Source organism: Zalophus californianus, chromosome 10 (genome assembly GCF_009762305.2).
Source record: "Zalophus californianus isolate mZalCal1 chromosome 10, mZalCal1.pri.v2, whole genome shotgun sequence".
Classification (NCBI taxonomy): Eukaryota; Metazoa; Chordata; class Mammalia; order Carnivora; family Otariidae; genus Zalophus; species Zalophus californianus.
In genome coordinates this window covers 67,945,241-67,972,682 of record NC_045604.1, presented here as the reverse complement: position 1 = coordinate 67,972,682, position 27,442 = coordinate 67,945,241, and the positions used below count along the sequence as shown (strand labels likewise).

Sequence of the window (27,442 nt, the reverse complement as noted above, 5' to 3'; positions counted from 1 at the left end):
CAACCTACCAAGACTGAATCATGAAGAAATAGAAAAGTTGAACAGAACAATTAGTATTAAGAATTTGAATTGGTAATCAAAACCTCCCAGCAAACAAGTACAGGACCAGTTGGGTTCACTGGTGAATTCTGCCAAACATTCAAAGAAGATTTAATACCAATCCTTCTCAAATTCTTCCAAAAAATAAGAGAATACTTTCACACTCAGTTTACAAGGTCAGTATTACCCTGATATAAAAACCAAAGATGGCACAGGAAAAGAAAATGACAGACCAATATCCTGATGAACATGCAAAAATTGTCAACAAAATATTAGCAAACCAAATTCAGCAGTGCATTAAAAGCATGAAGTTCCTAGGAGAAAACATATGTGGAAACATCCTGGATATTGGTCTTGGCAGTGATCTGTTTTTGGATTGACACTAAAAGCAAAGGTGACAAAAGCAAATATAAACACGTGGGACTATATCAAACCAAAAGTCTTCTGCACAGTGAAGGACAACACCAACAAAATGAAAAGACTATGAAATGGAAGAGGATATTTGCAAATTATGTGTCCAATAAGGGGGTCATATCTAACATATATAAAGAACTCCTACAACTCAATAGCCATAAAAACCAAACTCCAATTAAAAATGGGCAGAGGACCTGAATAGACATTTTTCCAAAGACATGCGGACAGCCAACAGGTAATTATCAGGGGAATGTAAATCAAAACCACAATGAATTATAACCTCACACCTGTTAGGATGGCTAGTATCAGAAGACAAGAGATAGCTAGTGTTGGGGACAATGTAGAGAATAGGGAACCCTCATGCACGGTTGGTGGGAATGTAAGTTGCTGCAGCCACTGCGGAAAACAGTATGGAGGTTCCTCAAGGAACTAAAAGTAGGACTACCGTTATGATCCCATAATTGCATTTCTTCATATTTGTTTAAAAGAAATTTCATTTCTTTTACAACCCCACATTCATTGCAACATTATTTACAAGACATAGAAATAGTACTATTGATGGATAAAGAAACTGCAATATGTATATAGGATGGAATATTATTCAGCCATAAGAAAATGAAATCTTGCCATTTGTGACAACATTGATGGACCTTGACAGCATTATGCCAAGTGAAGTAAGTCATCAAAAGACACATACAGTACGATTTCACTTATATGTGGAATGTAAAACAACAACAACCAAACTCAGGAATACAGAGAACAGGTTGGTGTTTGCCAGAGGCAGGGGTTGGGAGTGGGTAAAATGAGGGAAGGTGGTTAAATGTACAAACTTTCAGTTATAAATAAATAATGGGGACGCGATGTACAGCATGGTGACCGTTGTTAATAATAACGTGTTGTAGGGGCTTCTGGGTGGCTCAGTCTTTTAAGTGTCTCAGGTCATGGTCATGAGCTCAGACTCATGGTCTGAGCTCATGACATGGTCATTGGCTCAGGTCATGATCCCAGAGTCCTGGGATCAAGCCCCGCATCAGGCTCTCTGCTCGACGGGGAGGCTGCTTCTCCCCTGCCTGCTGTTCCCCCTGCTTGTGCGCTCTCTTTCTCTCTCTCTCTATCTCTCTCTCTGGCAAATAAATAAATAAAATCTTTAAAAAAATAATAGCATGTTGTAAATTTGGAAGTTGCTAAGGATAAATCTTAAAAGTTATCACAAGAAAAAAATTGCAACTATGTGATGAATGTTAGCTAGACTCATTGTGATGATCATTTTGCAGTATGTACAAATATCAAATCATTATGTTGTACACCTGAAACCAATACAATGTTATTTATTAATTATGTCTCAATCTTAAAAAAGGAAGGAGCAGTAGAAAGTAATAATAGTCAAATGAGGACTGAAAATGCCCATTGAATTTACTGACATGAAGGATATGGTCATATTTAAGTGGAGGTCCGAAACTCAACTAGAATAGATTAAGAAGTAGGAGTAGATGCAAAAATAGAATAGTGAATACATGCAACTCTTTTGAGAAGTTTGACTGTGAAGAAAGGTGACATAGAGCTCACCAACTAGAGGGAAATGTGGTCTTGGAATAGGTGAAGCTTGGTGGCAGCTCGAGCTTTATGGTGGGAGCTCGATCCGCAAAGGAGAATAGTAATAATGCAGACATGAGGGGATGGGGTCCAACCAAAGGGCGGAAAGGATTGGTTTGGATGGGAGGAGAAACAGCTCCCCTGTGAAGTCAGAGGGGCAGGAGGAAAGGACGGTGCCGGGGTGGGTTCGTTGGCTTACGTAGCACAGGCACGTTGAAGGAATTCCCATCTGGTGCATCTGTGTGCCCTGGGAAGTAGGCACGGAGATCCGTTGAAGGAGAGCGATTGGAAGGTGAAGGTGCAGGGCTCTGAGGGGCATCTGAGCTAGCCGCTGCAAAGCCAGACGGGCAAGTGAGCCAGGCCAACAGTAGGATTTCAGGTGAGTGTTCAGGGGCCATTTGTTATTCATTAATGTGGGTTTCGGAAGTTTCCAGTCCACTCGTGTTTGGGCCTTCGTGTAACAGCACAGAGCTGTGCAGACAGGCACACTGAATATAGAGTTGGCTTCTTCCAGGGCCGCTCTTCTGCCTTGGAGATGAGCTCAAGGGTGAGCATTGAGGCTATTGGCAAGAGTGTTGTTGAAAGATAATGTAATTTCAGCGGGGTCAAGAGCAAGATGAAAAGCCGCAGAGGGATGATGGGTGGTAAGTCATGGGGTTGTGAACTGGAGGTGCCGATGAGGTCGAGAAAAGTGGTGACGTCGGGAGTTCCGAGCAGGCTGGGAGAGGTTGGCTGACGCGGACTAGATAGGAGAGGGTGTTTAGAGAGTGGGGCGGGGTGTGGTGTCAGCCACCAGAATGATGGGGGTTTAATCCCGGGACAGTAGGCCCTCCCTGAGCCAGGGCTCCAGTCACTGAGCAGCCATGCTGGGGGCGGAAGCCGGTGAAGCCTGGAAGGGTCTGAGGTTGTGGGAAGGCATGCGCTCTGGGGGAGTGGTGTTTTTGGGGTTTTTTTGAGAGGGCAAGTTGTAAGGATTTGGAAGTGGTGAACGGGAACAGGGAGGGAAACAAGCCCACTTTCGGATCTCGAGGCATTTATGGTGCTGGCTTATCAACAACGCCTGCTTGAGAGGCCTGCGTGTGGGTGAGGTCTGGGAAGTCACCAGGCTCCCATTCAGGCATGGGAGTGAGCGGGAGAAGCTCTTGGAGTAGCCGTCAGGGAGAAAGGAAGGTTTGCACGGTTCTCTCACATACTTTCCACCAGAGCCCATGTTTTGTCGTGCGGTCTCCTGAACAAGACTTCGTTTTCTTAACCTTTCTCCATCCCACACCCGCAAGTAAAAACTGTACCATCATTCACTGTTTGATTCCATGGAGCAAGATGGGCATGTGGTCTCTGATTATACAAATAGGGACATGTTCTCTCTCTCTACCCCTCTGTGTCTGCTCTCAGTTATGATGATTGGCTGAAATAGAACTTACTGGCTGTTTTGCCTGTACTTGTTTTGTTTGTAATTATTGTGTCTTACCCCCTACTTAATTATAGCTCAGTGCTGTATGCTACATAAATCTTCCTTAAATCAATGAGAAAGTGTTAAATTATTTGCTTTTGAAAAACTGCATTTTCAATAATTTCCCCATTCTTCATGCTGAGAATCCACCAATCAGGTAAGTCATAGAAGGAATCTGAGAAATAGGCTGTATGTGACTTTTCTGCATTTCTAAGCATTTTTTTCTGACCTCAGTTATCAAACTATAGTAATAAAAAGTTTTATGTTTTTCACATTTTAAAGATTTATTATGATAAAAATATTTATCTTTGTAAGCGCTTACTGTGTGCTTTTTTAAAAAAAGATTTTATTCGTTTGAGAGAGACAGAGAGAGAGAGCACGAGCAGGGGGCAGAGGGAGAGGGAGAAGCAGACTCCCCGATGAGCAGGGAGCCTGATGCGGGGCTCGATCCCAGGACCCTGAGATCGTGACCTGAGCCGAAGGCAGACGCTTAACCGACTGAGTCACCAGGCGTCCCCTACTGCATGCTTTAAACATCCTTGTAACACTCCATGAGGTTCTCACTGTAACAGTCCTCGTTTCACAGCAGGGTAAAGAAAGGCTGATGGGTTACTTACAAAGTAAATCACAGCACTGAGCGGCAAAGCTTCTAACTGCTTGGAATACAGGCGGTCTGACTCTCAGCCTGCGCTCTTAAAAACTGAAATTGTATCCTGATCCACCGTATGGCCTGGCATGTGGAATTGCCATGGCATTTTTTATAGCTCTTGCTGGTTACTCAGTTAATAATGCTTTTCTTTTCAGATTACTTCCAAAAAATTGGAACTCAGCAAGATCCTTCAAAACCGAATTCTCCTAAGAAGAAAGAGAAATCAAAGAGAAAAAAGGATCAAACTCACACTTGTCCAAAGGTTAAGAAAAAAAGGCTTGTGTCATATGATACAACAGGTGCGTAGTATCACCAACCCAGCCTGTTCAGAAGACATGACATTTTTTTCAGATAATTTTGTGGTTTTATGTATTTGACTAGAAGAAACAGTCTTACTGAATTTTATGTGTTTGGTTGCTTAAAGAACTGTTAGTTTTTAAAAATCTTTTTGAAAATCTAAAATATCTGTAGACTGAAAAATTGGCAGAGTCTGTACCCTGACTATGTTCTTAAGTAGGAACAATCTCTGAAGGTTATGGTTATAGAATTGTAAATACAGTTGTATGGCTTTGTTTTATCCTTTTAGTAAAACTTTGTGGTATCATTATATTTAATGATACGATACCACATTATATCTATATATAATATAGATATATCTATACCATATATAACTCTGTGTCTTTGTTTGACACAGAGTTTAAATTCCCAAATAAATAATTCATTTAAATTGATTTTCCTCACTCACGTTTTCCAGTTTGTACTTTCTCTATACCTGAAATTCTTATTTGTATTAATATCTTAAGTTTGACAGGAAAAGGGAAACTTTTCTGTGTTTCACTGATACACTGTGGTCCGAGGCTGATTAGTCATAAAGCTATTGAAACCTAAATAGGCTTCATGTTTTTAAAAAAGATCTTCACTATTATAAATGCCTCCAATGGCACAAAACCTGCATGCCTTGTCTACTCCCCTCCCAGCAAGTGCAGACAGCAGCTGTGCTTTGATGGAGCTTTGCTCCTAGGACTAGGTCAGTCTATGTGGCATTTTTGAGATGCAATAGGAATGTAAAAGGAGATTTTCGTGGGTGAGCCTGCCCTAATCTGATGAGGCTTTAAAAGAGACCAGAGCAGTAGTAGATGCCACGCTGCTGCCTTTGAAGGGGCAGACTGCCATGCTGTGGAGAGGGCCCTGGGGCAAGGACCCCAAAGCAGACTCTCGTGGCCGACAGTAATGCCTGGTCAACTGTTACCCAGGCATGCAGCCCCTGAGAAATGACTTCTGCCAACAACCCAGGGGAGCTTGGAGGCAGTTCTTTCCCTAGCCATGTTTCCAGGTGAGGGCCTCGTCAGCCAACACATTCATGTCAGCCCTGTGAGACCCTGAGCAGAGGACCAGCTAAAATTTGCTAGATACCCAACCCCTGGAAATTGGAGGGTCAATAAACCCCCAGTCTGAGGTAATTTGTTATACGGCAGTAGAAAGCAAGTATGGAAGTGAAGTCGTAAACAAGTAGCTCAAGGCCCTCCCCTTTCCGCTGCTGTCCTCGGTTCCAGTTGGGCCAGCTGATGGTCACACTCACATGGGTAACTGTCCTTTCCATGGATGCTACATTTATATTTGTCCATTGCAGGAGTTTAAAAATTTGTCACATAGGTTTTGACACTCTTTCCTTCTAAAGTCCCGAAGCCTTGCTCCTGTCCCTTTAAATGAAGGCCTGATTTAGTGACTCAGTTCTAACCAATAATACAGTGGACATGACAGTTTACAATTGTACAGAGTAGAACATGGTGGAGTGATGCTCTGTGCCCTCCAGGACTAAGTCAGGACAGACATAGAGATCCTGTCTCCTGCACGCTCTCTGGGGGCCGCCGGGGTCCTTACAAAAGGCCCTGCAGAGAGGTCCACTGGAGAAAGAGTTAGACCTCCTGCACATCGCCACGTGAGGGAGCTGACCGGGGAAGGGGTCCTCCAGCCCCAGGAAAGCCTTCAGCATTTTGCTTGCAGCCTCATGGGAAACTGAACTCCTGACCCATAGAAACAGTGAGATAATAAATACTTGTTTTAAACCTCTACATTTTAGGACAGTTGCTAACACATCAATAGATACCTAATGCATCCATAAAACATACGGCATTATTTTGTGTATACAGAAGCGCACACACCATATTGACCAGAATAAGCTAGTTAGAGAAGAATATATGTGGTGTGATTCTACTTATAGAAAGTAAACACTAGGAAAAATTGGCCTCTACTCTTAGAAAGCAGGATAGTGGTGACTTCTGTGGGCATGGGCTGAAGTGGGAGTAGGAACTGGGCAGGGTTTCAAGGCAGACTTCAGGAGGCCTAGTGATGCTTTTTTCTTGATTGTTCCAGTGCTGGTTCCAGGGCATATTAATGTCTGAAAATGCATCAAGCTGTATGTCTATGAATGATATGTGTACTTTTCTGTGTGTATGTTATACTTCAGTAAAAGCTTTAAAATATGCACATACATGATGTTTTATTGTGTCCTTTTGTAACCTGTCCTTTTGAGATCACTCATGTTGATGTGTGCTTTTGGAATTTACTCTCTCTTTTAAGCTGAGTTTTTGTCTAGAATGTCCTCTTTTCTCTTTTTGCCCCTCTCAAGCCTTATGTCAAGATCCATTTTTATGAGACTTCTGTAAAGCTCTCAGTGAGGTCCCTCGTCTGCAGCGATCCTCTCCTTGGAGTTAACACAGTACTTACTAGCAGTATGGCTCATTTGACAGTTTCTGTATGTTATCTTTCATTATGAGGACACAGTCACATGGTGGAATAATATCATTACTTATTTTCTAAACTCCAAGGCAGCAGAAGTTCTGTTTTAAACCTTTTTTTTTTTTTTTTTGAGAGAGGGGGAGAGAATCCCACACAGACTCCATGCCCAGTGCAGAACCTGATGTGGGCTCGATCTCATGACCCTGAGATCATGACCTGAGCTGAAATCACTAGTCAGATGCTTAACCACCTGAGCCACCCAAGGGCCTGTCTTAAACTTCTTAAATGAACGGTTTTATTTTCATTCTAAAGATATGTGATTTTACCCTTAAATGCCGAACTCTTCATTAAGCACTGTCTTCACTGTTACTCCTGTTGAAGGTTCTGTCCAGTGATAGTGCTTCTTCGAGGCTATAAGATTAGAAGGTGAGGGCACTGGAAGCTCAGCCCGGCGCTCACTGATGAGGTTTTATTGTGTCTATAACAGAACGGTTGTGTTACGCCTTTCTCCCTCTCTCTTTTTTTCCCCATGGTTTTTTCCTCTTGAAAGTTGCAATTTCCTGACCTTACTTCTGGTACCTGTATTCTTGACTCACTGTGAAAGTGGAATACAAGCTAGTCTCCTCATAGTTCTGATATGAAGAATAGCCATCTTGGATCATACCATACACCCAGCATGCTAGGACAGTGCTTCACCCTGCCATGCTAGGTGTATAATGGATTGTCTCATTTTAGTAAATATCCGTGATTTTCTTTCTTTCTTTTTTTTAAGATTTATTTATTTGTCAGAGAGAACACAAACGGGGGGAGCAGCAGAGGCAGAGGGAGAAGCAGGCTCCCCGCTGAGCAAGGACTGACCTCACGACCCTGGGATCACGACCTGAGCTGAAGGCAGACGCTTAAACGACTGAGCCACCCAGGCATCCCTATCTATGATTTTCTGAATTAATCTGGCTTTTTAGAAAAATTTCCCCCCAGCATTTTGGAGGATACATATTTTCTTTAAGTTTACTACTTATTCCGAAAAATCATTATTTTAAATTTGTCCTAAATCACTTCCATTCTCCAATGGTCTCTATCATTTCATTAAATCTGCCGGGTCGCCACCAAGAATGGATGTGTTAATTTATGCTTTTGCAATATTGCATAAGAGGAATACCGTGGTCAGCAGTTGATATTTTCTTTTATTTTTTAAGATTTTATTTATTTATTCATGAGAGACACAGAGAGAGAGAGAGAGGGAGAGAGAGGCAGAGGGAGAAGCAGGCTCCCAAGGAGAAGGGAGCCCGATGCGGGACTCGATCCCAGGACTCTGGGATCATGACCTGAGCCAAAGGCAGACTCTTAACCATCTGAGCCACCCAGGCGCCCAGCAGTTGATATTTTCTAACTTAATTTTTTGCAAGTCTGGTGGGTGAGAATGGCTTTTTCGTTTCATTGTAATTTTAATTTATTATTTTCTGATTACTAATGGGGTTGAATATTTTTTGGTATGTTTACTGGCCATTTGTCTTTTCCAGTAAATCATTCACCATTCTATCAAAATGTTTATTTCTTATTGGGAAGAACTCCTTAAATATTTGATATATTAATCCCTGGCTTCTTATGTAGGTTATAAACATTTTATTCTAACTTGATAATTACGGTGGCTTTTCTGCTGTATAAATTGCCAAGTTTGAAGAAGTCAAATTTATTATTTTTTTTTTAACATGCTTTGATTCTTTTTTCAGGAACATATATTTTCTTCTAATATTTCTGTAATTTCCTTTTCCACATTTACTTCTATAATCCTTCTATAATTTATGCTTGCATATAACTGCACAGTTTTCTAAATGTCTAACCACTTTCCCATTATGATTTATGAAGTTAATGATTTGAAATAACCTTTTTTCACTTACTAGATTGTCTTGTGTAAGTGGTCCTATCTCTGGTCTCTAATTGGTTTTGCCGATCTGTTTTCCTAAGTTGTCAGCATAGGAAGGTGATTTTGATAGGTGTGCGTTGTTACAGCCTAGTATGTATGGCTTACCGCTCAGCTGGACGTAAACACCTTGTGCTGTCCCTTACGCTAGTGTCAACCCCTCCCCTTCTCTCTTCTATACCTAATACTAACTAGCTTTCTTCTCAATTATGTATTTTAAACTTCTCTCCTGTTTAAGCAACTGAGGGTCCAGACTAGGGTGAGAGAGGTGAGGTGCCTAGGGCCCAAGGTTAGAAGAAGACTTTACTCTTAGGGTTGTGTAGGACCATATCCTGGTCCTGACGTAGTTTTATACAACAGTTCCCGTCCTATTTAGTCCTGAGTTAAGAAGCTGTTTTGATCAGTTGGTGTTTATGATTTCTAGAGAACCAGAAATCTTGAACAACTTCATAGCATTGCTGGTTTTCCCAGCAGGGTTTCTGGGTTGCTTCTCTTCCCGTGATTTGTTTTATCAAGAAAAGCAGAAGGGCTAAGAGGACAAACTGTAGAGCATGGTGAATAAAAGCCAAGAAAAGGGAATGTTTCAAGAAGGAGATAACTCATTAGCTTGCTAAGAGATCAAGAAAGAAGGTCTCAGGGGCACCTAGGCGGCTCACTCAGTAAAGCGTCCCAACTCTTGATCTCAGCTCAGGTCTCGATCTCAGGGTTGTGAGTTCAAGTCCCGCCCTGGGCTCCAAGCTGGGTGTGGAGCCTACTTGGAAGGAAGAAAGGAAGGAAGGAGGGAGGGAGGCTAGGAGGGAGGGAGGGGTCTATTGCATGAGAATCTTTAGGGAGAATATTTCTACCTTGCATGGTCATCACTTCTTTCCTGATCCTACTGCTTCCGCCCCATCTTAGGCTTTTCTTAAGAAAAGCCTTCTAACTGGCTCCTGTTCGAGAGTCTTCTCATGCCAGCTACCTGTGTAGCTGTGGAATTAGGTCTTTTGAAATATCTTTCTTAAATGGAAAACATATTATTCCTTTTTTCCAGCTTCTGTTAAAATTAAATTTTAAGCTATACTTTCTCGTCTAATTATATAGTCTTTGTGTAAACTTTAAGTATAAGTTTCCATTTAAATTTTTTCTCTATGTAGAAATATTTGGATATTATACATTACCCTTAAGTGATGCCTATACTCACACTTACATTAGATCTTTTTTTTAACGTTCTAAACCAGAACCAGAGGATGACGATGTGACAAGACATATTATAAGGCTAAGAGAGAAGTTTGGTTGGCAAACGATGTTACCACAGCACTGTTTGGAGTATAAAAGTTCCAAAATTGCAATTCAGAAGATTATTCTAAAGGTATTAGTCTGTTTTATCCCGTTTTTGTACTATAAAGGTTAATATTTAAAACTGTACCTTAATCTTAATTTCATTCACTTCACATATTAAAATTCGACATTATTACATCAATACTGACTTACAATCATTGTTTCATCGTGAATGCTTGTGACAGTGTTGGGCATCATTTCACTTGTCTTATTTCAGGGACGGAGAGCAGATAAAGATAAATGCCTGAAATCTGAACGTACTCTCCTATTCCTGTTCATCAGGGTTTTTTTTGTGAGTTAAAAAGAAATGCTAATGTACTTCTGTAACATTGGATCCTCGCTCTTACTTCCTGGTACCCAATTCTCTATCGCATTATCTTTGTATTTCCTCATCCTTTCTTCTTCGGAGAAGTTTTAGCACGTGCAGGGTCACATGACCAGAGGGTGCAAGCAGCGCCGAGAAGTAAGGTCTGCCTCCTGTGTCCCTCTTCATTACAAGAGATGGAAGATTGCTCAGGATCATCTATAACTACTTTTAGACCCAGGATTCTCAGTTCCCAGGCAGTCACATCAGCATCACCTTGGAGCTTATTAGCCATGCATAGTCTCATCTCTACCCCAGACCTTCTGAATCAGAAACTCTGGGAGTGGGGCCCAGTGATCTGTACTTTATGAAGCTCTCCAGGTGATTCTGATGCACAATTAAGAATTGTTGTTCTAGACCAGGGGCCAGCTAATTTTTTCTGAATAGTGTCAGATAATAAATGTTCTAGGCTTTGCAGGCTCTCTGATCTCTGTTGTAATTACTCAGGCCTGTCACTGTAGTGCAGAAGCAGCAACAGACATAAGCAAATGGGTGTGGCTGTGTTCCAATGAAACTTTACGGAGTCCTGGCCAGAGTTTGCAGACCCCTGCTCTAACCTGTTACCAGGAGGATAAATGGTCCTGGGACCGTTGTCAGAGGCAGTATTAATATAAAGCAGAGTACCATGCATAATGGAAGCAGAGTCACCCAGCTTTGAATCTCTATTTATATGCTCACTGTGTGGTTTTGGGCAAGTTCCTGACCTCTCTGAGCTTCAGCTTCTTTGAGCTTGAAATGGAAATAATAGTACTTAACCTTAGAGAGTCGTGAAAATTAAATGAGGAATGCAGGTGGCATGATGTCTGGCACATAATGGGCATGGTAATTTAGAAAACACATAGCTGTGCAAGAGCCAGATGTCCTTGGACTCACTGATAAGGGAGGTTTCATTTGTTTGTAAAGAAAGGATTGAGAATTTGAAAAAATACTTGCTTTTAATTCAAAAACAATAATTTAATTGGAATGTATTATGCTTCTCATAAGTGGGTGATCTAATTACATACATGACCCATTTGGATAATGGTGTCTACATTAAGTTACTAGTATCCTCAACTTTCGGGAACATAGAACAAAAATGCCTCAAGTGGCCACATAACTGTAACCAAGCCACGTACTATACAAATCATCACCTGGAGCTTATTTATTTCATTTTACTTGCAGTTTCTAAACTTGTTTCTTAAGGTTTCCAGGTGCGTATCCTATCAGAGGTCAGAATAAGACAGTGAGGGGCGCCTCGGTACAGTTGGTTGAGCATCTGACTCTTGGTTTTGGCTCACGTCATGATCTCAGGGAGTCTGCTTGAGATTTTCAGCCTCTCCCTCTGCTCCCCCCCCCACACTCTCTCTCTCTCTCAAATAAGTAAATCTTAAAAAATAATAATAAGACAGTGAGCACTTGGGACGATTAGGGAGAAACAGTAAGTCTTCAATGAGGACAAAAACTTTTTTAAGAAGTAAAACTGGATTTGAAATTTTATTTTATTTTTTAATTTTTTATTTTTTAAAGATTTTATTTATTTGTTTGAGACACAGAGATACAGAGAGAGAAAGCATGAGCAGGGAGAGAGGCAGAGGGAGAAGCAGGCTCCCCGCCGAGCCAGGAGCCTGAGGTGGGGCTCGATCCCATGACCCTGGGATCATGACCTGAGCCAAAGGCAGATGCTTAAACATCTGAGCCACCCGGGCGCCCCTGGATCTGAAATTTTAAATTCCAGTACTTAGAAAGTCTCAAAGTAAAAGAAAGAAATTTCACTTAAAATTTTTTCTTAATATGAAGTGGCTGATTTCTCAGTAATGCCAGGTAAATAAGAAAGAGGTGTTATAGTATATTGCAGTGTCTCAGAGCATGGGTTTAGTCAGACTTGTATTCACATCTCAACTTGCCCCTTCCTGTCTTTGTGACTTTTCCCAAATTACCTAATTTCTCAAAATATTAATTTCTGTGTCTGCTTAATGAGCTTAAAAAGATCATCATCCCTGCAGATAATTTAAAAGATTAAATTTAAGAGATTAAATTCTTGTGTATAATGTATATGAAACACTTGTTACTTATTAAATATTATTTACTTCACAAATATTAGTTATTATTATAATACTAAGCCACCATCATTATCAAAATAAATGATTAACATGCTCCAAAAGCTGGTATTGGCAGACAAATTTACTGAAAGTGGGACATGTGTGTTAAAGATACGTTGCCATGTTCTTTGTGTGAATAAGCATGCATTAGGCAGCATATAGATGAATTTTCATGAATGTTTCACCACATTATAAGAATGAAAATTACATATTTTAAATCTTTCATAAGACTGATCTTGTTGAACTTTGGACACAATTTGATGTTAGCTTTCTTCAGTGATATTACTCTTAATTTTAATCTAAAATTGTTTCAATTTACTGAATAATCTGTTGTTCAGCCATTTTATTACTTAATCTGGTCAAGTTAATTAAAATTTTTTTAACCTCAGGAACCTTTAACAGATGATGGAGAATTTGTATATTGCCTTCCTCGGAAAAATCATCAAGTTCTCTATAATCCATATGACCTTCAGGTGGTCTCTGCCCACAGAGCTAGACATTGCAAAGAATTTTGGATTATTACTGCATCATTTATCTCAAAGGTAATATAGAATGGGTGTTTTCGGCTTTTAGAATCATAATGGAAAAATATCTAATTTAGATTATCTTTGTATGTTTCAGATAAACCTGGTCATTTGAGGGATAGTTTATGGTTAAGATCCACTTCGGGAGAAAGTTACTTGACAGCAAGTTTTTTTCTTTTCTGTAGAGAGATGGGCTTAAGGATTCAATTTTTATAATATTTTTCATCTCAAATAATTTATTAAGTATAGTTTTTTTAAAGGAAACTAGACTACAGGGATTTGTTGACATAATAGGAATTACAATAGTAAAAGAAAAAAGTATTTCCTCGGGTTTGTCAGAAACTTCATCGTCAGATGTAGAAACCCCCATTACACTCTTACATAGCGCTCTGATACTTAGCGCAAGTTGTAATTATAGAGTTACTTGTTTTGATCATTTTCTTAGTGTCTGTCTGCTTCCCCCTACTCTCCCAGCCTCCCAACTACACTGTAAGCACACGTGGGCAGGGCCATATCTGAATGAAGCAGATCTGTAGGTGTAGATGTGGAGATATCCCTGATGTGTATTATCAGCTGAAAATGGGAGGAACAATTTCTATGCACATAGGTACATATGTGCTGATATAGGCATACTTTTATTTCCAGAAAAAGTTTTTAAAAATGTTAACATTCAGATGGGGAAGAGCAATTCTGGGGAAGGGAATTCTTGATGAAAGGCCTGTGGTTCTTGGATGTCAAAATCGGGTATCTTGGTAATGGGATTATTGGTCCCTTTGGAACTACTACATCCCTGTAGTTAAAATTGAGCTCATAAATATTACTTTTAAAGAAAATTGCAGATTATGAGACTGAAAAAATGAAGATATTTGTGAAAAGTATGGGTGAGGAAGAAGTTTCTCTTGTTCTTTCTCTATTGGAGCATGAGAAATAGCTTTAGAAAAATGGCAAGTATAGAAACAGTGTGGGAAGGGAAATCAGGTTTGGGTATAGATGAAGTGGTGGAGGTCATATATAGACAAGCTGAATTATAAAAGCAAGTAGTTATGAGGCAAACACAGCCTTTCTTAATTTCTTGAAAATAGTGCATTTTTTTTAAAGAAATCATGGTTTTTTGTGCTTTATGTTTGCAGGTTACTAAAATAGGTGGTGTAGAAGAAATAGAACTCATACCTACTTTGGAATGGCTTTTAGAAAGAACATGTTACTATTTATTACAGCAATTCAAGATATTTTCCAATTTTCGGTGAGATGAAAGAAAATGAAACCAATTATTTGTAGTATGGTCCTGTTGAAATAGCAACTGCCTGGTTGATGTGTGGGTTCTACTACATTATGCCATCTTTATGGGGAATGTTAGAGAGAATGGGGTATTCCATAAAAGTTTTTCAGACACGATAGAGGTGTAGGAAGATCCTGAACTCACTACCTCCCACAGACACAACAGACCTACAGCTGTATGTGGAATAATTTCCTCTGGAAGAGTTCTGAAAACTCGATGGACAGTACCTCCACAACAGAGAATAAAGGCAGCATGGAGATCGGTAGGAGAGACAGAGACCTGCTCTCATCAAAAACCCACCCCCGGTGTAGCAACCCGCAAACAGGAAGGATCTCAAAAATGTGCAAACTGAGGAGTGAGAAATGTTGCCCACATCAGGCACCCCAGTCCTTGGGTTCTGCTCCAAAGAGATGAGCCACCAAAATGGAAAAAATTGGGAATGATGTCCAGGAAAACCACAGAACCTAGGGAACGGAGAACCTGCTCATAAAGGGTTTGCATGCACACTCAACTCACCCTGGGACCCAGAGCAAAAGCTGCACCTTGAAAAGCGTCTAGGCCACATGTAAAGGAGACCCACTTATTATTCTTAAGTGAATGCCAGAGAGGCAGGAACTTTTTGGGACTCTTTCTGGGACAGAAGTGCTGGCAAGTGCCATTTCTGCAATCCCATTCGGCTTTGCTAAGGCCAATGTTGGCAGTCACTGTTTTGGCAATCTTCCTGTAACCTGGGCACACCCCCCCCCATAGCACAGGTGCACCACAGCCATCTGGGCAAGCATCCCATCCATCCCTAGCCATAACTGCACCCCAGCTTGCCAGGTGAATGCCATGCCCCTCCAGTGCCACAGCCAGCAGGTGTGTGTAGCCCACACTTGGGACTCCACTTGAGCACCTGGTACCAGTGGCCAGAGGGGACTGTGCTTCTCAGCCTCACAGGTCACCTACATACGGCTGCTTCAAGTTTGGGAAAGGTAGCTGTTTCGCCTAATATGTAGGGGACAAAAAAACCACACACAGAAAATCAGACAGAATGAGACAGAGGAATATCTTTAAATGAAAGAACAAGACAAACCTTAGAAAAAGACCTTAATGAAATGGCAATAAGTAAATTACCTGATAAATAGTTCAAAGTAATGGTCAGAAAGATGCTTACCAAACTTGGGAGAGGAATGGATGAACACAGTAAAACTGTAGCAAAGAGCTAGGAAATACCAAATGGAAGTCTCAGAGCTGAAGTAGAATAAATTAATTGAGAAATACACTAAAGGGGTTCAACAGCAGACTGGACGAATCAGAAGAGCAGTTAGACTGTGAGCTAGAGGACAAAGCAATGGAACTCACCCAGACAGAGCAGCAAAAAGAAAAGAGATTTGTAAAAAGTGAAGATAACATAAGTGAGCTCTGGGACAATTTCAGGTGGAGTAACATTCTCTTTATAGGAGTCCCAGAAGAAGAAGAGGGGGAAGCAGGGACAGAAAAACATATTTGAAGAAATAATGGCTGAAAATTTCCTTAACCTGGGGAAGGAAACAGACATCCATATCCAGGAAGCCCAGGGAATGCCAAATAAGAAGAACTCAAAAGAGATTCACACCAAAATGTAATTAAAATGTCAAAAGTTAAAGATAGAGAATCTTAAAAGCAGCAAGAGAGAAATAGCTTGTTATATACAAGATAAACCCATAGGTTATCAGCAGATTTCTCAGTAGAAACTTTGCAAGGCAGAAGGTAGCAGCAGAACATATTCAAAGTACTAAATGAAAAAAAAAAATTGTGACCAGGAATACTCTACCCAGCAAGGTTATAAATCATAATTGAAGGAGATGAAGAGTTTTCATATAGCAAAAGTAAAGGACTTCATTATCACTAAACTAGCCTTACAAGAAATTCTAAAGGTACTTCTTTAAGCTGAAAAGAAATGGTACTAATTAATGATGAGAAAACGAGAAAGTGAAAATGTCACTGGAAAAGGCAAATATATAGTAAAGGATGTGAATTAATCATTTATAAAGTTAATACAAAGGTCAAAAGACCAATATAGTAAAATTAAAATTACAATAATTAGTTAAGGAGTACATAAAAAGTTGTACAATGTGACATCAAAAACAAACACAGGAGAGGGGGATAAGAATGTAGAGTTTTGGAATGTATTCAAATTTAAGTTGCTATGAACCTAAAATAACACCACTATATATGTAGGATGTTATATATGAACCTCACGATAACCATAAAACAAAAGCTTACACTGGATACGTAATAGAAAATGAGAAAGGAATCTTAACACTAAAGAAAGTTAGAAGACATCAAGGAAAGAGAGAAAGGAAGAATAAAGGAACAGAGAGAAACTATAAAAACAGCTAGAAAACGATTCACAAAAGGGCAAAAAGTTCATACCTACCAAAAAAATTTTTTTTTTTCTTTTTGGTGAGCAGCAAAGCAAGGTTTATCAAGGGATAACAAAGTGGTAGTACAAAGCTCCCAAGGAGGAGAGAGGACCCAAAAGGAGTTGCCCTCAAAAATTAAATGTAAATGGACTAAATTCTCCAATCAAAAGATGTAGAATGACTGAATGGACTTTAAAAAAAGACTCATGTATATGCTACTATCAAGAGACTCACTTTTGGGGCACCTGGGTGGCTCAGTCGTTAAGCATCTGCCTTCGGCCCAGATCATGGTCCCAGAGGCCTGGGATCGAGCCCCTCGTTGGGCTCCCTGCTCAGCGGGAAGCCTGCTTCTCCTTCTCCCTCTGCCCCTGCTTGTGTTCCCTCTCTCACTGTGTCTCTCTCTGTCAAATAAATAAATAAAATCTTTAAAAAAAAAAAAGACTCATTTCAGAAGTAAAGGCACACAGACTAAAAGTGAAGATATGGAGAAAGATACTTTATGGAAATGAAAAGAAGGCTGCTGTAGCTGTATTCATACAAAATAGACTTCAATACTTACAGAAAACAAGGTAAGGCATTACATAATGATAAAGGGGTCAATCCAGCAAGAGGATATAACATTTATAAATGTATATGCACCCAACATAGCACCAATATGTGTAAAGGAAATACCAACAGACCTAAAGGGAGAAAGAGACAGTGTGATACAATAATAGGAGGGGAACTTTAACACCCCACCCATGTCAATTATTAGATCATCCATGCAGGAAATCAATAAGGAAACATTGGCCTTACATGACACATTAGACCAGATGGACTTAATTCAAAAGCAGCAGAATACATTTCTTCTCTCTCCAGGATAAAATGTTAGGCCACAAAAAAGTCTCAATAAATTTAACAAGATTGAAATCATATCAAGCATCTTTTTCAACCACAATGGTATGAAACTAGAAATCAATTATAAGAAGAAAACTGGGAAAACCACAAAAACGAGCTTAAGCAACATGCTCTGAATAACAAAGGAGTCATTGAAGAAAGCAAAGAAGGAATAAAAAAAAAATACCTAGACTTTGGAAGCATTCCTTCCTCTTCCTTTTTTTTTTTTTGCAAGAGTTTGAGAATAATAGGTATTAAATATTCTGTTTAGTAGAATTCACCAATGAAGCCAACAGGTCCTAGACTTTGTTGGGAAGTTTTGGATTACTGATTCAATATCATTACTAGCAGTTGGCCTATTCAAATTTTCTATTTCTTCATGATTCAGTCTTGGTAGGTTGTATGTTTCTAGGAGTTTATCCATTTCTTACCAAACTTGGGAAAGGAAGAAGTAAAACTGGTTTTTAAAGATGACATTATATACTATACATAGAAGAACAAAGCTGTAGGTATTGCAATTTCAGATTTTAAGATACGTTACAAAGCTGTAGTAATCAAACAGTATGGTACTGGCACAAAAATAGACACATAGATCAATGGATCGGAATAGAGAGCCCAGAAATAAACCCACGATTATATGGTTAATTAATGACAAAGGAGGTAAAAATATGCAATGGGAAAAAGACTCTTCAATACATGGTGTTGGGAAAACTGGACAGCACCATGCAAAAGAATGAAACTGTACCACTTTCTTATACCAAACACAAAAATAAACTCAAAATAGGTTAAAGACTTGAATGTAAGACCTGAAACCATAAAACACCCGGAAGAGAAGTAGGTCATAAACTCCTTGACGTTGGCGACATTTTCTTGGATCTGACTTAAAGGCAAAGGTGGCAAAAGGAAAAATAAGCCAATGGAACAGCATCTAACTGAAAAGCTGCTGAACAGTGAAGGAAACCCATCAGTAGAATGAAAAGGCAAACTACTGACTGAGATGAGATATTTGCAAATCATATATATAATGAGTTGATATCCAAAAAAATATAAGGAATTCATCCAACTTGATGAAAAAATAATCCAATTAAAAATGGGCAGAAGGGGCAGTGGTTGGCTCAGTCAGTTGTGTGTCCGGCTCTTCATTTCAGTTCAGGTCATGATCTCAGGGTCCTGGGATCAAGCCCCACATTGGGCTCCATGCTCAGTGGGGAGTCTGCTTGAGATTCTCCCTCTCCCTCTGCCCCTCCCACCTGTGCTCTCGCTCGCTCTCTCTCTAAAATAAATCTTCAAAAAAAGGAAATGGGCAGAGAATCTGAATAGATATTTTTCCAGGACCTAAATATGGTGGCCAACAGACACAGGAAAAGATGCTTAACATCACTAATCATCAGGGAAATGCAGATCAAAACCACAGTAAGATTTTACTTCCTAACTATCAGAATGACTATTAAGATTTGATGAGGATGTGGAGAAAAGGGACCCTAGTGCACTGTTTATGGGAATGTAAATTGGTGTGGCCACTATGGAAAACAGTGTGGAGATTGCTGAAAACATTAGAATTAGAACTACCATATGATCCAGCAATTCCACTTCTGGATATCTATTCAGAGAAAACAAAGACTAATTTGAAAAGGCATATGCGCTCCTTTGTTGATTGCACCACTATTTACAACAGCCATAAGGTAAAGAAACAACCACAGTGTTCATTGACAGATGAATGGACGAAGAAGATGTGGTGTATACATACAATGGAGTAGTACCCAGCCATAAAAAAAAATTGAAATCATGCCGTTTGTGTCCATATGGATGGGACCGTAAAGGTATTAGGCTAAATGAGATAAGACAGAGAAAGACAGATACCACATCACTTCACTTATATGTGGAACCGAAAAAACAAAACAAAACCTACACTCAAAGACACAGAGGACCGGGTTGTGGGTTGCCAGAGGGGAAAGGTGTTGGGAGGGGGATGAAGTGAGTGAAGAGAATCGGAAGGTAAAGACTTCTAGGCATAAAGTAGACCATGGGGATGTAATGTACAGTCAGTAACATCGTGTTAACTCTTAATTTGCCTTTTGTTTTTCATGCATTTATTCATTAAATATTTATTGAGAGTTTGCTAAGAACCAGTCATTGTTCTAGATGCGGGGGATACTCTGTTGAACAAAACAAATGTCCTGCTCTCAAATAACAGAGTGGGAGAGAAATAAACGTATAAATATGTAAAATATCAGGTAGAAAAAGAATGTTATAATGGAAAATCAGAGAATTAGGGAGCTGGGCAGCTTGTTGATTCAAGGTCATCATTTAAAAATTTATCTAGTTATAAGTGACGTGACATGACATGACACCAGGATTCCTGAGACTCTGATCCCTCACCCAGGAGTCCCAGCCTTGTTCTTTTAGTGTTTGTATCTAGTTTTTTTCTTTGCGTATCATTGCCACATGATGTTACATTAGTTCCAGGGGCACAACATAGTACTTCCGCATCTCTGGGTGTTCTGCGCTCCCCATGAGGGTGGCTGCCATCTGTCCCTGTACAGCGCCAATGCACTCATCTTCTAATGTCTGTGTTTTCTTGTGGTCTGCTGCTATCTGCTGGAGGCTAGGAAAAGAGAGAGGTAATATTTTAAATTGTTACATTTAATATGACAAAGAGTTGAAATGTTTTTATAAGAGAAGTGAATGATTTTGTGGCAGAGAAGTTACTTACAGAACAGACGCTGGTACTTCTTCTGTTCCCCTCTTACGGGCACTGCAGATGGAATCATGTAAAAAATATACGAGGTCTGTGTTCCTCTAGAACTTCCATTCTAATGCAGGGACATCAATAACAAGTAAGTATGATTATCTCAGCTAGGTGTAAGGGCCAGAAATAGAATAAAGTGGAGAAGTTAAGCAGAGACGTGTATGTGTTGCTGCCTTAGATAGGATGGCCAGAGATGTGCTATGTAATCCGAAGTCTGAGTGTTGAGAAGAGTTTCAGTCGGTATGGCAAGATGAAAAGTCCTGAGGCAGATACGGGTCAGTGTGTGTTCAAGGGCAGAGATGGTGCGGCTGAAGCTCTGGAGAGCTTGGGAGGCGAGGGCACAGGTCCTCTTCGAGAACGTGTGTGATGGCTGCATCCCTGTCCAACGGGCGGCAGCTTACGATAGTATCGAAAGTACTATTTTCTGAGTCTGTTTATTTAAACTGTCAATGCTGGACTTTCCATTGTTGTCCTTGCCTGTGATAAATCCTTGGGGTCCACTCCACTCTGAATAATTTTAATTGATTAAACTTTCGAAACACAGTTGGAACTGGGATGAGTCATCTTTTTATATGACATTTGGCATCAGTCAGTCAGTGGTCAAAATGATTCATTTTCTTTATTCATGTTACGAAAAGTATAAATTAAAGTTTAGGCAGGTTAAAACTTATAAATTCATTTGATTTTCATTTTTTTTAAAGATTTTATTTGATAAAGCACAAGCAGGGGGAGCAGCAGAGGGAGAGGGAGAAGCAGGCTCCCCGCTGAGCAGGGAGCCCGATGCGAGGCTCAATCCCAAGACCCTAGGATCATGACCGGAGCTGAAGGCAGATGCTTCACAGACTGAGCCACCCAGGTGTCCCCTTCATATGATTTTTGAATTTTATTTTTAATATGTTTTGTGAAGTTTTTTATGACTAACATTGTAACAAGTAACATTCCAAGCAGAAAATGAGGTAAATCTGCAGCGTGGGTGGCTTCTGTTGGCCATGCGGTGTGTGCTGTGCAGGGGTGACCCTGAGCAGCAACACCAGCTTCTTAACCTCGGGGGCCTGCCTGGAGGCATCGCTTCTGTGGCCTCGTGCTTTTGTGGCCCGGTGTGGACACTCCTCATGCCTTCAGTGGGGGGATTCGTCTGGGATTCTTTCCAGGGGTCTTCTGGAATGCTGAGGTTCCATGACTGGAGAAAAGTGAGATAGTAACTTAGCTGGAATGCCTCCTAGGAGCCTGACCTAAAGTCAGGGTGCTAGATTGGAGGCATTTCTGATTTCTGAGGCCTCAGGTGTGCCTGTTTGCGTGACATCACGGGGTTCTTTTGGAGCTGCTTCCAGCTTCTGTGATTCTCAGTCAGCCAGTGAGATGGGTGGGTTGTCCTCTTGGGGAGTCCTGGCCCCACCAATTCCTCTTGCTGCATAAGGAATCTCCCTCTGGCCAACAGGCATCACCGTTAAATTCCTTCTCAGACAGGTTCTTTGAGTTTTTAAAACTATAAATGCATCTTTCCAAAAACATAAATATTGAATATCAAAATGACAAATACTAGCTTAATTTTTAATATATTGGTATGCAAAAATTTCTTATCAGTGAACCTTTTCATCATCACTGGAAACTCAATCTTGACTCTTCTTGAAATATGAGTCTCTTAAAAATAGTAAGATAGTAAATGTATAGAGAGAAGAAAATATTTTATTATTTTTTTTAAGGAATATGAGCAGGGAGGAGGGACAGAGGGAGAGGGAGAGAGAGAATCTCAAGCAGACTCCCTGCTGAGCGTGGAGCCCCACATGGGGCTCAATCCCATGACCCTAAGATTGTGACCTGAGCCAAAATCAAGAGTTGGACACTTAACCAACTGAGCCACCCAGGCACCCCCAAGAAGAATATATTTTTTATAGTTTTTATATTTATTGGGATATTGTTACTAAATTACGTGTCTGTGAGAATTACAATGACTTGTTCTATGTTCTGTTGATAGTTTGGGAGAGAAGTGATATGATCTAGTATGTACTTCAGGTAAAATTTATGAATGGAACATGTGAATGAAACATGTCCTAGGGAATCTAGCATTCCTAAGATGTTATTAAATGTATTCTATATAAATACATGATTTGTGAATATGGAATATAAGAAATGTTTTTCTTTTCAGAGTTAATAAATCATTTGTTACTTGGAAATTGAATGTTAGAAGAATTAAGACAGAGAAGAGCAGGTAAGTTTTGATAGGCAATGTAATTTTAAAAATTTTATTTATTTTAAATATGGAGCATGGAAGCAGGTATAAGTCATTTTTCACTCAGTGATTGGAAAGTACCTTTATGATTATGATTAAATTTAACCCTTAATGAGAGTGCCTGGGGGGCTCAGTTGGTTAAGGGTCTGCCTTCAGCTCAGGTCATGATCTCAGGGTCCTGGGATCGAGCCCCACATCAGGCTCCCTGCTCAGTGGAGAGTCTGCTTCTCCCTCTGCCTGATGCTCCCCCTGCTTGTGCTCGCTTCCTCCCTCTCTCTCTCTGACAAATAAAATCTTTAAAAAAAAATTTAACCCTTTATGATTAAATTTAACCTATCTTATTTTTAAACACTGTTTATATAGAAACATAATAAACACTGTATTTCCCGGTATGCCAATCTGTGATATGAGGAAATCATAGTACTCTAAAGCACTTAGGATATCTTCCTGTGGTCACTTGATTTAACTTTTTCTTCCCAAAGGGGAATGACTACATCACAGCAGTTAGATGGCTGTTAATCCTACTTTGCAGGATGTCCAGCAGCCATATTTTGTTATTGAACTTTTTACTTTGTGGTAACTCTGATTGAGTGCAGTTGTGAGAAATGATACAGAGATAATACAGAGATGCCCTGTTTTCCCAGTGGTACCATCTAGTAGACCTGCCATAGGACAGTGGTATGGTGACCGGCGCAGTGGCGCTGACGTACTGAGTATACAGCAGACCTCTATTGTGGCAGGACCCCTCCTGTTGCCCTTCCCTCCCACTCCACCCCTCCTGAGCCCGTGGCAAGCACCACTCGGGTCTCCATTTCTGTGGTTTTGTCCTTTGAAGAAAGTGTCAGTGGGACCCTGCAGTCTGCGGTCTGTGGGAGTGGGGCTCCATCCAGGCTGCTGCCTCCGTGTCAGCGTTCCTTTGCTGCGGGCCGAGCGGTCCATGGTTAGTCACTCCCTCGTTGAAGGACAGCTGCTGCCTTCCAGTTTTCGTGTTAGATGTAGAGTCACTGTCAACCTTCATGTGAAGAGAAGTCTTCATTTCTCAGCGGGAAATGCCCGGGAGTGCTGTCCTGGGTCACACAGTAATGGCATGTTCAGATTTCTTCCGAGATGATCGTACCATTTTTCATACCCACCAGCAGCATCTGAGACCATTTGGAATTATCACTGTTTTTCATTGTAGACATTCTGGTGGCTGTGTGGTAGGGTCTCATTGTAGGTTTTTTTTTTTTCAATTGGTTTATTTAGACCATGTACATTCAATTGAATTATTTATATATTTGGACTTAAGTTTGCCATTTTATTTTTTGGTTTCTGTTTCTTCTCCCTGCTTTCTGTTTCTTCTTCCTGTGGATTATTTGAATATTTCTTAGAATTCTTTTTGGATTTTTTCTATAGAATTTTTTAATGTCTCTTTTTGTGTGGCTTTTTAGTGGTTCCATTATATATACATAACACACAGTTTACTAGTGTTGTCGTTTTATTAGTTTGAACTGTAGTAATCTTAGCTTTATGTCCCTTTACCTCCTCTGCTTATAGTATAATTGTCTTAAATATTTCCTGTCTGTGCATTTGGCACTATATCAGAAGAGTTGCCATTTTTGCTGCCATCATCAAACATAAGTTATAAAACCCAAGAGAAGGATAGTCTATAGATTTTTATTTTTGTTTTTAAGATATATTTATTTGAGAGAGAGAGTATGGAGGCAGGGGGGAGTGGCAGAGGGAAAGGGAGACTCTGTACTGAGTGGTGAAGCCCACTGGGGGGCTCCATCTCACGACCCTGAGATCGTGACCTGAGCTGAAATCAAGAATCGGACATTTAACCGATGGAGCCAATGCAGGCGCCCCTGTGTTTTTAAAATGTATTCAATTTGGTTTGGTCATCATGTTCTTGGTTCCTTCTCAATGTTTTGGGTTCCTTCTTTTATTTTGTTGTTTAATCTCTGTTTAGAGAACTTCCTGTAGCCATTCTTTTAGGGCAGTTCTGCTGGCAGCAAATTCTCTTGCTGCTTTATCTGAGAATGTCCTGATCGCTCCCTCAGTGAGGAATGTTATTGCCAAATACGGGACTCTGAGTTGACTGTTCTTTCCTTTCAGCATTTGAAAACGTGCGCCCCTTTCTTCTGGCCTCTGTGGTCTTCGAATTGCTTTTCTTCTATACATGTTTCTTCTCTTGCTTTCGAGACTTTTTCTTTTGCCTTTGGTTTTCAGAATGTTGACTTTGATGTGTCTTGGTTGGGTTTCTTTGTCTTTATCCTGTTTTAGGTCACCCTGGCTTTTTGCACCTCTATGTTTGTTCATCCTTTGACAAATTTGGTAAATTTTCATCCATATTTCTTCAAGTATTTTTTCAGCCCTGCCCTCCTCCTCCTCTCCTTCTAGGACTTCAGACACAAATGCTGGATCTTTTTTATAGTCCTGCTGGTCCCTGAGGGTCTGAGGTGTTGTTTTTTTTTTTCCAGTCTATTTTTTTCTGTTGTTCAGATTGAATAATTTCTATTGTTCGTTCAGTTCATTGATTTCTCTGTCCATTCCATTGTGCTATTGAGCCAGTGTATTGAGTTTTTAAATTTCAGTTCTAAAATTTCCATTTAGTCCTTTTTTTGTCTTGTTTCTTTGTTTGACTTCTGTTTCTTTGCTTGCTCCCCCCTAGGGAAGGTGAAATTCCTGATTCTCTACTCCACTTTCCCTGGAAACCCCCAGAGGAATGCTGGGGAAGCCTGGTTACCACTTGCCACAGGTGGAACTCCATGCTCTCCACGTGGCCTTTTTGTCCTGTGGTATCTTGCTGGAGTAGAATGGTTATTGTTGAAAATTTTCTGTCCTGCTCAGCTGTCCCTTTCCTGATCCTGTAGCTGGACAGCAGGCACCTGTTGGTGTTTCCAGGTTGCTGGTTTCTCCAACTCCAAGCCTGGGATGAAGGAGGCACGAGAAAACCCAAGGGCCCTAGCGCCACATCATCCCTAGCCGGTCTGCCTTAGCGCCACGTCATCCCTAGCCGGTCCATCTTCTCTGCCTGTCAGGGTCGTCTTACGTTCCCTTCATGTATGATGTTCACAGTGTTTAGTTGTGCTCAGAGGGAAGAATGGTGAAAAGTACACTTGCTCCATTTTTCTAGAAGCCAGGACCTAGGTTTTAATAGATTTCTGTGGTGTATTTTCTATTACCAAGCCATTCTATCTTATGAGTAAGGTTTTGGAGAATGTAGTTAGTTTTCTGTTATAATAGAATGGAATTTGTTGGTGAGTTCCTCATAGCCCCTGTGCTTGAATAGTCATCAGATGCATTATTTTTCTCTTGTCAGATCTCACCATCACAATTCTAAATTTTTTCGTGCTTTCCCCACCGTTCATTATTTTTATAATGCACCCTCCCTAGTTTCCTCATAGCTGTGTTAAAATATGCAAATAAAATCAATTATATTTTTTAAAGGAAGAAAAGAAAGCCTTAAACAGTGTTGAGTAATGTGAATTCATTACTGTGTGACTTTTGATCATCATTCTCTTATCAAGATTGGGTCTGATTTTTGTGGTGTTTCACTTTCTGGTATGTGCCATTTGTCTTTAGTGTGATCTCTTTTCCTCCCTGTACTAGATACTCAGGGAAATGTCGTGAACCAATTCCACCTCTGTGAGTAGCTCAGGTTACGTGAGGTGTGCATAGCGAAGAGGCCTTCTTTGAGACAGACAGCACAAGGCTTTGGGACAGGCAGGGAGAATAAAGGGCCCATGGAACTTAATAGCCTCACGGTATATAAAGCTTTGGCCAGTAAAATGGGAAGCCAGGAAGGGGCTAATTTCTGATAATCATATTTTTTGTGTAAAATACAGAAATCAGCCATAAAAATCAGCCACCCCACAAGGGATCAGTGAAGGGCAGAAGACCCCCTGTTCTTTATACACTGTTGCACAGGGAAGTTTGCTTTTCTTGATCCAGTTTTTCTGGAGCCTTCTCTCTCCCATTCTGCTCTTTTCTCCCTCGCTATGTCTTGTGTTGTTGGCAGTGATCTGTCACTGTGACCGCGTGGTCTGTGACCATGATCAGACAGTAGGAAGGGGCTGAGGAAAGAGAAGGGCCCATCTTCTCTAGAATTTGGCTGGTTGGAGAATTTAAGAAATGTGTCCCTGCCTACTATTTCAGAATTACTAGAACTCAGTGGCATAAACTTGTAACGTCATCCCTTGTCTCCCCTATTTTGTTCCTACTCAACACACCCTGTACCACAGCCTTGCTTTCAACATTACCAGCCAAACAAACCTCATATGGATATAAAACAAGTTATACTGGGTACCTCTAAATTCATTGTACTCATTTTTGAATGGGAGATAAGTGTGGAAATTCTTTTAACTTTCAGGTCGTTTTTGTACCGCCATCTTTTTTGGGCTGATGAGTTATTTCAAGGCTGTTTGCTTTATATAAAGGGACTTTGTGAAGATGCAGTTGATATCAAAAAAGGTAATGAACACGAAGACCATCCGTCTGCCATATGCCTCATAAAGGTGGGTAGAAGTGCACTGCTGTACGCTAGTGTTTGTATGTGGAAACCAGGAAGACAAATAGAGTTTTGAGTCGAAGGAATTCATACTGCTAGATCCATCAGTAAACGGTCACGATGCATGACTCATGTTCTAAAATACTCGCAAAGAACATCATTCCCTTGGATAGTCATTTTTAATAATTAACAACATTCCTTATACATAATTTCTTCCCTAAACTCAACCAAAGTCTGTTATGAGGCCTTTTCTCTATTTTCAAAACTCTAAATGTGCAATATCATTTATAAATAATTATCTCAACTACAATTGATAGTTACCAGCTAGTCTCTCAATACAG

The 27,442-nt window shown here is 40.3% G+C and overlaps 1 protein-coding gene across 13 annotated transcripts in view; it reads left to right on the top strand.

The window, feature by feature from the left end:
* DNAH14 (dynein axonemal heavy chain 14) overlaps window positions 1-27,442 on the top strand; it is a 334,785-nt gene that overhangs the window by 24,416 nt on the left and 282,927 nt on the right. For 12 of the 13 annotated variants that reach the window (XM_027613953.2, XM_027613960.2, XM_027613963.2 and 9 more), the window contains 6 exons: window positions 4,301-4,444; window positions 10,023-10,153; window positions 12,954-13,106; window positions 14,219-14,331; window positions 22,526-22,588; window positions 26,964-27,108. In XM_027613953.2, the coding sequence (XP_027469754.2) occupies window positions 4,301-4,444; window positions 10,023-10,153; window positions 12,954-13,106; window positions 14,219-14,331; window positions 22,526-22,588; window positions 26,964-27,108 (749 nt within the window). The remainder of the gene's footprint in view (window positions 1-4,300; window positions 4,445-10,022; window positions 10,154-12,953; window positions 13,107-14,218; window positions 14,332-22,525; window positions 22,589-26,963; window positions 27,109-27,442) is intronic. The other variant, XM_027613959.2, reaches the window with a different exon arrangement.